This window comes from Hesperophylax consimilis, chromosome 18, assembly GCF_061612785.1.
Source record: "Hesperophylax consimilis isolate HC1 chromosome 18, BYU_Hcon_1.0, whole genome shotgun sequence".
Taxonomy (NCBI): Eukaryota; Metazoa; Arthropoda; class Insecta; order Trichoptera; family Limnephilidae; genus Hesperophylax; species Hesperophylax consimilis.
In genome coordinates this window covers 21090079-21103436 of record NC_142853.1, presented here as the reverse complement: position 1 = coordinate 21103436, position 13358 = coordinate 21090079, and the positions used below count along the sequence as shown (strand labels likewise).

General features: G+C 35.2%; 1 protein-coding gene across 1 annotated transcript; it reads left to right on the top strand.

Moving 5' to 3' along the window:
- Positions 1-1755: 1755 nt before the first annotated feature.
- Positions 1756-8853, top strand: LOC149415479 (uncharacterized). Its single transcript, XM_089642222.1, has 3 exons — positions 1756-1875; positions 5216-7081; positions 8654-8853. The coding sequence occupies exons 1-3, from the start codon at positions 1756-1758 to the stop codon at positions 8678-8680; spliced, it is 2013 nt and encodes a 670-aa protein (XP_089498348.1). The 3' UTR covers positions 8681-8853.
- Positions 8854-13358: the final 4505 nt, after the last annotated feature.

The following is a 13358-nucleotide window of genomic DNA, read 5'->3' as shown; positions in this document are numbered from 1 at the left end:
CTATGTGAACAATTTTCACTTTTTTTTCCAATTGGAAAGAGAAATTGAATAATAATTGAGTTTTTTTTAAATTATTTTCATGGTATGTGATATTATAATCGTCTTTTTATATATTTTTTACACTATTGTCACTTATTTTATCGCCCGATTGCGTTCATTTGTATTAGGTACTTATTTCTGATGGCCATACAGATTTCTTAGTAGGGGTTGCTGAACAACTCATCAAATTTTAATGTTCCCGTTTCCCACAAAAAAACTATATCAGGAAATGAAACTCTTGAAAATAAGAAAATTGTACGAATACAACATATGCCTCCTAATCTACAAAATCCAAAATGGACTTATACACACAAACACAACATTTAAACAAACGTCACAAGTACACGAACATTATACTAGGCAACATAACAAATTGTACACAAATACTGTAAGGACTGAAAGTGGCAAAAGAGGCATTGGCCACGAATGTGTACAAATATACAATCTCCTTCCAGATAACCTTAAAACGGAGAGTATAAATGTATTTAAAACTTTTTAATCTTAAGTTATCAGAACAAAATTTGAAAAGTACTTATTTAATGTTGTATGTACTTATTTAAGTTAAGAAAGTGAAATGTAAATTTCTTTTAACTAAATAAATAAATAAAATAAAAAGTCCACCGAAGGTTCTATTCGAGTTCTGTTATTATGTCATTACTGGACAGTTGTTTCACAAATCTGAACCGACTGAAACTTTAACCGGTCAGTGGTTGAGTGGGCATAGCGCTTGGGTCTCACCCGAGCGTCGCGTATTCGATTCCTCGGCTGGCTAAGTCCTCCATCACAACACAAGCAACATTTTCGGCTTTCTGTGATGGTAGTAGGAGATTTTCAAACATTGTTGGGTTATTCGTAACCCGGGAATGTTTGTCTTTCTTTAAATATAAACAAAAAAAAATTAAAATTAAAAACCTTCACAGAACTGAGAAACAACTTTAATATTTGATGAATTGTTCAAATTCTGACAACCCGTCCTTAGAGCTTATCTCGCTCCCTCAAGGATCAGTGTACAGCAAGAATGCGGACAGTGAAAGTACGCACACATGACCTTCAGAAGAAGAGAAATGTACACTACAAAAACTCTGTGTAAAGCCCGAGCAAACCCCGGGACTTCAGCTAGTTCAGGAATAAAAATAAGAGTAGGTACTATATCAACCAATTAATTAATAATTCTTGGAAATTGCTTGGTTGGAGCGGCTTATCAACTCTTGTTGCCTCTCTGATACGCAGTTAATATCGCGATGTCATCGAGTCGCAATTCAGGTGGCTTGGTCACGTATGAATTCCAGAAGATCAAATTCCGCTGAAAATTCTTAGAGCCATTTAAATTATTTTATTTTATTTTTATTTTAAATACAGCAGGACTGGAAATACAGTACAATCCCAGTCTGCCATATTAGATGAGATATTATATACAGGTATTACATAAAAAAAGAAAAATAAAACGAAAAACATAGTTGGTAGGTACCTAATGATAACATAAAATAAAAATGAATAGATCATCCTCCAGGGAGATCGCCGCATCATCTGCATCCATCGTTTATTGAGTGGAGAGCTCAGTCACTCGGTTGCAGCCACGCAATGACGTTGGTTGACTTCTGGTCCTGCAGGTGGCGAAGTAAGGCAGATAGTGCACCCTCCCTTCAGTAAACGTCGTGAAGGAACTGCAGAACCTTGGTAGTTGCATAAGTTGTTATTCCAAAGGGAAGACGTCCAATGGGCCGCTCCAGGCTCAGTTGGGAGAAACAACTCTTGGTGCTGTGCGAGGAGAGCCTGGGTCTGATATGGACCGATGCTGCGGAAGTAGCACAGGACAGGGACGCCTGGAGGCGCCTTGTTGATACGATAGATTCCCGATCCGAATGACAAAGGGAGTATGATATTATGTATAATACAAAAGACATTTTCCCAAGCCGGATTTCAAACCCGCAACCTCTGGGTCCGAAGTTTACCGCTCTACCATGAAGATAGTTAATACATTGCAGGTTTGTAGGCAAGGGCTAAAAGGCATCGGCCTCAGTATTGCGCAGGAAAAAATTGTTGTACCCGTAGATTACATTCCTAGAAAATACAGCAATATTATTTGCACCATCTTTTTTATCTATGTATAAAGAATAAGTTTGGTGAATAATGGAACTCATCGATTGAATGCTATAGCTACGCCCTTGTTTATAGGTACCCATGCTTGATTATTCTATCACCTACCTATACGTTGTATTGGCACACCTGTGCACAAAATGTATATTACACACAACACACAATATTATAAGGACATAAATATTTCATAAATTTATCGAGATTGGAATTTACCTAGAGGGAATTCGAAGAAAGATACATATTGATGAAATTTATTTATTTGCGATTTTTCGCACAATGCTCTCACGCACGTGATTATAAATTGTTTTAATTGATACGCCCGTCAGATAAGTGTTGGTCGAATTCAAGAACCGTAAATGAATAATCGAATTATTATAAAAAAAGAAAAACGATTCAATCATGAATAACCCTAGAAAGACCGCGCGTCAAAGGAATGCGTTGATAAAGTCAGGCAAATAAATGTAGACAAATTTAACGCTGCAGTAATTTAATTGGCAACTGTTGTCAAGGTCAAGGCACACATTATATTTCACATTATGTATTCACGGTGTTCAGAAATTAGTTTGTAGTACTTTCTAAAATGAGATGATTCTACATCATGTAAAGGTAATTTAAAATGGACGTTTTGAATAAAAATGTTAACATTTTCACGTATTATATTGTAATATTAATGTAAGAATTGTCAAATTTTAGATACCTGGGGAGCATTCCGAAATTCCGTGAATTTTCACCCTGTCGTTGGGACTTGGAGGTAAAAATATTTAAAACCTGATGGGTTACTAAATTTCTACATTTAATTGCCAACTATTTTTTGTATGGGTCCTTCGCCTTTTTTATGAATGTTGTTAGGCAGGTACCAATTATTTCAGAATACCACAAATGTAACGAATGAAAGAACGGAACCTGGGGTTTGGAGGGTATCTTGTTTTTGCAAAAGTGCAACCAAATGGTTAAAGTGGTTTTTGCACTGATTAATGTTATTGACATCCGCCAACTAAAGGTACACCTATAAACGGAAAGCACTTCTCAAGGGTACCTGAATCAGCCATAGTGCGTAGACAAATATGTCGTTGGACTCATACCCTTGCAACAGTTTTAAAAATAACTTGTTCGGATTCTTTATACTGTGAAGCCGACAACGTAAGTTTTATAACTTATTGACCTTCAGTCCCTTCGTATAAAGCCTTCGGAGCGTTTCCTGTTAATCAGTCTAGGTTCGGAAGGCTTTTACAGTAGTTCCAGGATCAATTTTAAAGCTCCAGAGATAAGTTGCAATGAATTACTTTGTAAGTAGTTTTAAAAACAATTTTAATACAGCTTTTAATTTTGAAATAAGTAAGCACGGAAGACGGTCACATCAAAAATTTGAAATCTAACAAAACATTGCAAAACATTACGATTTCTACAGATTCAATCGAAAGTTTACGTCATAACTCGAAACTACAGCACTACTTCCCAGATTTGTATGCACACATGGATTGCCATTTTAATTGCGCTATAATAAGAAATACGAAAATCAATAGATTATCGTATTATAGTATTTTATCGTATATTACGTAGATGGCCGATTGAATCTCAGATTTCGTAATATTTTTATATGGTCGCTTTTGTGGAGGGTTGTCAAGATAACCCATTTGTCACACTGCTACATATAAATGTACCGATAATAGCTTCATTTTAATCTCTCACCTTTAAACCCAAAATATTTTTAACGTAATAATAACGATAATAGCTCCATTTTAATCAGTTACCTTTAAACCCAAAATATTTTTAACGTCAAATGCCAGTAGCAAATTAATAAAAAATCCACTTACACTCACCACTCACACTAAAGATGTTTCTTTGAATGATTGTTAAATACATTGAATATTTAAACGCCATACCACCACTCGTAGTGTAGATAAAATAAATCCTTTCTCCTGTCCTTAAAAAATCCTTCAAAAATAGTTATTTGATGAAGCCGTCGATTAGTGAAATAATGCAAGTGCACAATGTAAAGAATTTCCAACTGCAGTCAAAATTCATCAGTCTTGTGGTAAAAAAAGATTTTGTTCACAATAATTTTCTATCTGGAAAAACCTCTACCCTAATGAGGTTTTTATCTATTGTAATTTATTTTTTATGTGTGAAGAAACGTTTAATCTTAAACTGTACAGAAATATTTACATGTATTTTAGACGGGGAAAGCGAAGAATTCTGATCTAATACAATGTTAAAGTTACTCTCGGTTTTACAAAGAAGTGCTTTGTCGTTATTTTTCATTCATAATTTTAGACATTTTTGTTACTTGCTGGAAGGTACTTACGACTATAATAATTTTGTATTGTATGTTTTTGTTAAGAAGTCAAACAGTTTTCTAATAATCATCAAAAGTGTTGAAGTGACGTTGTAGTTATTATGTCGTAAACTTAAATGTAACGTATTTAATGAAAATTGTGATTACGCTGAATAAAAAAAATATTACATTTCCATGGCAATTTTTTGTGCTATTTCACTTCAAATGCTCTTTACTATAATAAAAATAATTATTTAGTATTCTGTGGTAATATTCTTAAATTAACTTATACAGTGCGCCTTAGATAATACCGATCAAATAATGACATAAATATCTACAGTGTATACAAAACAATGACAAGATAATACATCATTAACAATAACAGTGCTGTTATAGTACAGGACAATACTAATAACTAACATGACATATGAAATGTACAGTAGATACAAAGAGATGATAATAGAACAAAAATAAATTAACAATAACAGCGCTATTATAGCAAAGGATAATAATAATATCTAACATGATATAAAAAAAAAATAATGGACAACATACAAAAGGATGATAAGAGAACAAATAATCAATAACAGTGCCATTATAGTACAGGACAAAACAAGAACATTAAAAATAATATATAATATAGAACAGGAGTCACTTTATGTTCCCAAAAGAACATTCTGAGTACACAATATTAAAGTGTGCGTTTTAATTTATAAGTAAAGTTGAAATATTTTTAATTTATATCTTCATGATATTTGGATCTGACCTAAATGTAAATTAATTAGTATTTTGTTTGTTTTCTAGGTATCACTGTTCATAGTGGCGTGTATAACATCAACTTCAGCGATACCAACAGGAAGATGGACTTTCCCTCCTTACGCCCCCCATAATTCCTATCCCTCTATGTCCCATCAACCCGTACACCCCGTGAAGTCAAATTCATGGGGCCAACAGCAAACAGGGTGGGGGGATATCAAGTACGTTGATTGGGCTCCCCAGTCAACTGGATGGGTTCATCCTATTGTAGTCAAGCCTGCTGTATGGGGTTCCTCGCATACCGTTGTAGAATCTAAGCCTGTTGTTTTGGATTCTAGGCCTGCTGGATGGGAATCGAAGCCCACCACCGTCGAATCAACTTCTGGGTATCAGTATTCAGGATCCAATGGAGCTGGATGGAATTCTTACCATGCGAAACCCAGTACACCTGGATGGGAAACAAAGCCAATTGTTGTTGCAACTAAGCCCACTGGAGGGAATTATAAACCCACCGTTGTGGAGTCAACATCTGGGTGGGAATCCAATGTTGCTAGATGGGAATCTAAGCCTTCTGTTGTAGTATCTAAGCCCTCTGTTACAGAATCAAGTTCTGGGTGGGGAAATCAGCACACAGTATCCAATGCAGCTGGATGGGAATCAAAGCCTACTACTGTGAAGGAAACTTCTGGGTGGGAATATCAGCATGCAGGATCAAATGCAGCTGGATGGGAATCTAAGCCAACTGTTGTGGTAGCTCAGCCTGCTGTTGTGGAGTCAACTTCTGGATATCAGCATGCAAGATCCAATACTGCTGGATGGGAATCAAAGCCTGTCGTGGAGTCAAATTATGGATGGGGATATCAGCATGCAGGATCCAATGCAGCTAGATGGAAATCAAAACCTACTGCTGTAGAGGCAACTCACCATATAGGATCATATGCAGCTGGATGGGAATCAAAGCCTGTTTTAGAGTCAAATTCTGGGTGGGGATCTCAGCACGCAGGATATAATGCAGCTGGACGGGAAACTCAGCCTACCGTCTGGGAAACTAAGCCCACCGTTGTAGAGCCCGCTTCTGGTTGGGAATTACAGCATGCCGGATCCAATGCAGCTGGATGGGAATCAAAGCCTACTGTTGTGGTATCTAAGCCCGCTGGATGGGAAACTCATAAAATAGTTGGATGGGAAACTCAACCTACTGTTGTGGTATCTAAGTCCGCTGGATGGGAATCTCATAAAATAGTTGGATGGGAAACTCAACCTACTGTTGTGGCATCTAAGCCCGCTGGTTCGGAATCTAAGCCTACAATTGAGGGCCCTGCGCCTACGTGGGAATCTCACCATGCGGAATCCAATGTAGCTGGATGGGATCCTAATCCTATTGTTGTGGTATCTAAGCCCGCTGGTTGGGAATCTAAACCTACTACTGTGGGGCCGACGCCGACATGGGACTCTCACCATGCGGAATCTCATGTAACTGGATGGAACTCTAAGCCCACCGTTGTTATATCTCAGCCCGCTGGATGGGAATCTAAACCCGCTGTTGCGTCTCAGCCCACTGGATGGGAAACTAAGCCCACTGTTGTTGTATCTCAGTCCGAGGGATGGGAATCTAAACCTACTGTTGTTGTATCTAACCCCGCTGGATGGGAATCTAAGCCTACTGTTGTATCTAAGCCCACTGGATGGGAATCTAAACCTACTGTTGTTTCTCAGCCCGCTGGATGGGAATCTAAACCTACTGTTGTGTCTCAGCCTACTGGAGGGGAATCTAAACCTACTGTTATAGAGTCAAAGCCTGTGTGGGAATCTCAGCCTGGAGGATTGGAATCAGGATCGGCTGTCATGGAATCTAAGCCTTCGCAAGAAAATTCTTCAACTGGACCCGTTCTTTTTCCACGAACATCACATGAAGTATTAATTTTTTATTAAATCCTTATTATCGATATTACAAATGAATATCATTGTTATTTATAGTTTTGACAGAAGCTAAAATCTTTGTAAAAAAATGTGGTATTTGATATTCAATCGAAGATTTGAGAATCGCGAAAAAACGAAAAAGCAGCTCGATTAAATTCATGATTTTAATTTCGAATTAAGTTTAGATAAAAACAATGATAATTCGAAATTAAAATCATGAATTCAATCGAGCTGCTTTTTCATTTAAATTCATGATTTTAATTTCGAATTTAAACGAAAAAGCAGCTCGATTAAATTCAAAATTAAAATCATGAATTTAATTTAAAGCAGCTCGATTAAATGCATGATTTTAATTTCGAATTAAGTTTAGATAAAAAAATTAGGCCTTCTTTGAAGTTGACTGCATGAATCAGTTCATAATAAGGCATTTAGCGTAAATAAATTATAAATAAAAACTTACAAATCGTTTATCAGCGTTGCATTTTAGATCTTCGATTGAATTTCACATTTCGTAATGTTTTTTCAAGAATTTTGTTGCTAGTATATAGGGCCGTTAAGTATATAATGACATTATTTTCTTGCCGTGATTTGAATTACTTATTTTGTGTGTATTTTACGTAAACATGACAGTCACTCTATGGTAACAATTTGATCGTTGAAAAAACAAACATATTTTTTTAGTGATGAGAGTTGAATCAGTGAAGCAAGTTACAACGAAGCCATCATACCTTTTTATACTGCATCAAGAAGAGAATTTACTGATTCACTGAAGGTTACATCCGGGTGGTAATAAAAAATAACTTTCCTACCTACCTACGTGTACAAACCCAATAGGCAATACATTTGTATGTTTTTTTAAAATTCTTATTGTAGAGACAAGACAGTAGACAACGGATCTATTCATTGATGCTTCCGAATCAGTTTTGTCTGATTCAACTGTAAAACATCCGGTGCATGGTGAAATAATAACAGAGTTTGAATAGAACTTTCACAGAACTTGAATTTAAACCTTTAAATTGGATGGATTATTCAGTCTGAAACAATCCGTCCTTAATAGATGCATATTATTCAAAAACCGCTGCTCTGCTGTAATTAATGATATAAATTATTTTACATGATACTGTATTCAATGTTTTATCTTTGGAAAACCGGGCTATCTAAACTAACTAACTAAGCATCATGACGTTTCCCAATCGAGAGAGCTTGAACACCAACAACTTGGTCTTGGTATGCACTACTTGCTTCATTCACATTCATACATGGCCTCATACATACCGTTCTGTTATTCTGACTCTTGACATGGCCCGACTCAAGTATTTGGTTCCTCGATCGTGTCTTTACACCCGTTTTTCCTTAATTCGTCGCTATACATGCCCAAATCTTCTAAGCGTCCCTGTCTTACTACGCTTACATCAAATTTAACCACACATATGTCTCAGGGATCTAATTTATGCAGTATTCAGCATACTGCGGAACTTTCAATGAATAACGAATTCATCTAACTGGCAAATCAAAATCAGACTCCCCGTCTCAATTAATATTAAATAATATAATTAATTTTTTCAGGCCATCTGGAGCCCCGACTTTGGGTAGGGCCTCAAGGACCCTGCCTGAACGGATGTGACCGACAGACAAGGAATAACTTTCACGAACCCTTATCCAATGATATCAAAAACCGCTCTGATCTGGTTTGAAATTCAAATCCATTAAACCTGTTTTAAAGTTATAAATACCTTAATATTGTAATAATTTTAAGCCAGACAGACGTCAATCATCTTTTCAAATAAATGTATTTTACGGCTCTTCAAAATTTTGACATATTTCTTGTAAAAATATAGTATTATAATATTCAATCGAAGATATAAATATTATAATAAGCAATAATTAGTCGCCTGAAATATCCATACAAATTGAAAATATCTCCCGAGTAAATATGCCGCCGACGGGAATTGAACCCGCACCTTCTGATGTCCGGTCAGGTGACCACTGAGCTACGTCGGCTTATTTTCAACACGCTAAATAATTCAATATGTACTAGTACTTCAATCACCAATTACTGCTTATTATATTTATTACATTTATGGATATTTCAGGCGACTAATTATTGCTTATAATAATTTGATAACCTTTGTGCTATGCATAAGAAACCTTGTCTTATAAACATTAGTTTATCATTAAGAAAATGAAGATATAAGTCATAAATTGCAAACAAATAGGAAAGGCTGTTCTGCTAACCTTAAAATAAATACATTTTTCTATGGATTTCCATGTTTTAACTTCTAACTTATATTTACTAAATACCTTATAATTAAAAGACAAGTTGTAAGATGTTCGGTATACGCCATTAAAGAAAATGTAAATTAGAAAATACAACGTAAATATCGATAGACAAATGTATTTTTTATGTTATGCAAGAGCTGTATTCTGGCCTCCGTGGTAAGGATCTAGACCAGTAACTAGTGGCTAGTAAGCCGGAGGTCGCAAGTAAATTTTATTTGATTAATTTTTGTTATTTAACAATTTACTAATTCAAAATAATATAGAGTATATTTGCGGCACGTTCCAGAAGGAAAATACTGTCAGTATGACCCTGGTGTAAGACCACTATTCAGAATTGAAACTTTGCTTGAAATGGCTTTAGTTGTGTTTGGTGACCAGATCTGAATAGCCAGATACTTCCCCACCTTCTTCTTCCCTATATACTTCCCCCATTGCCTTCAGCCTTACAATACAACCTAATATGGGATACCATAGTCTCACTGGCTCCAGACGGTTGGGTGTAGTTGGGACTCTTGAGCTGTTTCACATAAAAAATAAAAAATAAATGGCCGTTAGTGTGGAGGTCCGTGGAGTGTGAAATGTTTTAAAATATGTTACATTCGTTACATTATCATTGTAAAAGTAACTAGCTGTCAATAATAGTATTTTAAACGACTGAAAAAAAAACTTCTTCGTTGATATTGATAATGAAATATATATTTAAAAAAATCACATAAATAAACCCAACTTTCTGAATCAGTCTTATTCAATTATTATTTTTATATTGTTCCGGTTGAAATTTCGAAGAAGTCGTTGCGTAAGAAGAAAAAAGTGGAAAGGTAATTCGAAGAACTGGATGGCTGTAATAAGAATTATTCTCGAACAAAGAACTTCGACTCAATCAACCGGCACGCCATTTAAATACAATTAAATATTTTGAAGATATTTCATTTTGTCTTTATATTTATTTTGTCAGGCGTTGTTATTAATACGTGAAAGTAAAAAGCTGCCCTTATTCTAGCACGTAACATAGAATAACAGTAACTTGCGAATTTGTCCATTAATTCTTTTTGTAAAGGTCCAAACTCCTCAAGCATGCAGAACTTTTGCAACCCAATTTGGGGGAGTATTGTGAGGATGAAGAGAGTATTGCAGGGAGTAAGGGAAGCACCTGACTATTCAAATCTGGTCACCAAACAGAGTTAAAGCCATCTCGAGTAACGTTTGATTCTGAATTTATGTCTTTCTCTTCGACGATAATGAAAGTATCTGTCAATCTTAACGGGACTAAAAACAAGGATCTTATTAGCCTGCGACGGACAACATTAAAATACAGCTTGACAATCTTTATCTTTCAATTTGAATTTGGTGGTGTCGTTAATACAGGTTTTGTGGATACAAATATGTCTTTAAAAAAAAACGATTTTTTCAAAAAATATGTTAAGTAATTATTTAATAATTACCATTTTTGACAAAATTTACAAGTGCTTTTTGAGTGCGTGCCTTCTCAAGCTGGGAAGCCACACCTAAATATTTATATTAGGTCAACGCTTCTGTGGAGATTATACGCGTATATTTCAAGGTCAGGCGCATTGCCTTAATTTGGTTTTACAATTAACGTTTGTCAAGTTTCTATAGGGGAAGTTTCCTGATAATATTCCCGAGTTTCCTGAAATGCTGACCCTACATTCTTGGGTTAGACCAAGGCTGCCCAACCCCAGGCCTGCGGGCCACATTGTGGCCCGTGAATGAATTATAAGTAGCCCGCGTGAACCATTTTAAAAATACCCGCCAATTTGAAAATTACTTGGATCAAAAAATATTTTCGTATCATTGCATCATCCACCAGGAGGCGTTGTGTGCCAAGGACATAAAGTTGAATGATACGCTACATAAATTACACACGTTCAAAAGCTCTCCACAGACGTAAATTCCCCATACTCAATATACGAGTACAATAAATTTTTCGCACACTCAAAGATTTGAAAGAGAAGCTCAATATTGTCACCAAAAAGTATGAAGCTAAAATTAGATGCTTATTACAGTCGTTTGAAAGCAGATTCCAAGACTTTGAAAATACAAAACAAAATTAATTTTTTTTTGTTAATCCTTTCACAATCAGTTTGACTGAAATAATTAGTTATCCTGCCAATATCCAGTTGGAACTCACTGAACTGCAAAATCACTTTGCACTGAAAAACCTTTTTGCAGAAAAAATATTTTCAAATTCACAAACTTCTTCAGAAGAATTTGGAGAAGAACGTACTATTATGTTTGTGAAAAGTTTTTTTCTAATCTTCATTTTCTAAAATATAAATACCGCACATCTCTAACTGGGCAACATATGTCCGATTTGTTGCTACTGTCAACATCTGAACTGACTCCTAACATAGGAAAATTATAACAAAAACAAAGTCAGAAATCACATTGATTCTACCAATTACTTGGATTTAGATTTTTGTTACATAAAATGTTGTTTCGTTATTTGGCAGTACCTAGATACTATTCATTTTATTATTTTAATAAACGACAATAAAATTTCAATATGTTTGTTTGTTTGTTGCATAAAACAAGACATTAACAAAGCTTAGGTAACAAAAATAGTAACCGTCAGTAGTCAGTGGCCCGCCAGTGACTTTAAAATCGTCAATTTTGCCCAACTGTTAAAATGGTTGGGCAGCCTTGGGTTAGACGTTATGATAGAAGCATCATAGTAATTAAAAAAATATATCACAAGTATCTGCGTAGTTTCTTAGAAAAAAACATACAAAAATTAATTGCTACGTAAGAGTAAGAACCTGCTTGACAATTTCAGCACTCGATAGCCCTTTAGAAAGTGAATTAAAAAAACGAACGGTGATTGTGATGAACTGCACCACTTTCACAATATCCTTCCCGAGCAAGATGAAATAATCAATAGTGTTGTCGATGCCCCTTCTTTTACCAGCTGCGTAGGCATTTAGGCAATGGGCGAACCGGGTAAAAACAAAAACACTGGCGCAATAACAACTCGTATTATTTATTTTTATCGGCAATCTTTTCTGGTCTGATTATTTAGAAGTTCGGTAATTTATCGGACATCAAAAGACAATGACATAAATCATAATGCATTATGTGAATTAATGGACTTATAAAAAAAATCACGTGTAAAAAATTTTTTTTTCACTACAATACATCTATTTTTAATTTACGATTTAGTCGCGCCTAGCCAACTAGTAGCAATTTTGAAATTATTATTTTTTGGATTGATTGAAAATTGAACCTTCCTCCGCAGAGACTAGAGTCAACACCGCTAACCTAACTACAAACCTAACTATCTAACACCCTAACCTAACCTAACCTCAGCCAACAAACCTAACTAACTAACCACAACCCTAACTACCCAACATCCTAACTTAACCTAACCTCATCCAACAAACCTAACTACAAACCTAATTAACTACCTAACACCCTAACCTAACCTAACCTAAGCCAAATTCTAATTGGATAGTACCGATTATTTTTAACATTTATTTCGTATATTAACTGCTGTAATTTTTTTAAATATATAATGTCATACCGAGTTTCAACTCGATTGGAAGTGGATTAATTTCCATTTCCAAGATTCCATTTCATTAATTCATTTATTAATTCGATCAAGAAAATAAAATCAAAATTCAAATAGAAGTATTTAAAAAGCTTTCGATCAACTCAAACAAGTTAAAATATAATACCTGTGCAATATTTAGACCTTGTTACAGTGTGGAATACGATTTTCAGAATCCAGAAGTCCTGATAGTAAAGGACTATTATAAGAAGAGTGCCGTTGAAATCGAAACTTTGCTTTGGCTTAACTATGTTTATTGATTACATCTGAATAGCCAGATAACTTCCTAACCCCCTTCACAATCAACTGAAAATTGTCGATCGGTAAGATTTATGAAACATTATGAAACTCGACAATTTTTTTTTCTGTATGGAACTTCCGGATCAATTAAACTGTTTTCTGTTCGCGTAGTAATTTACATACTGA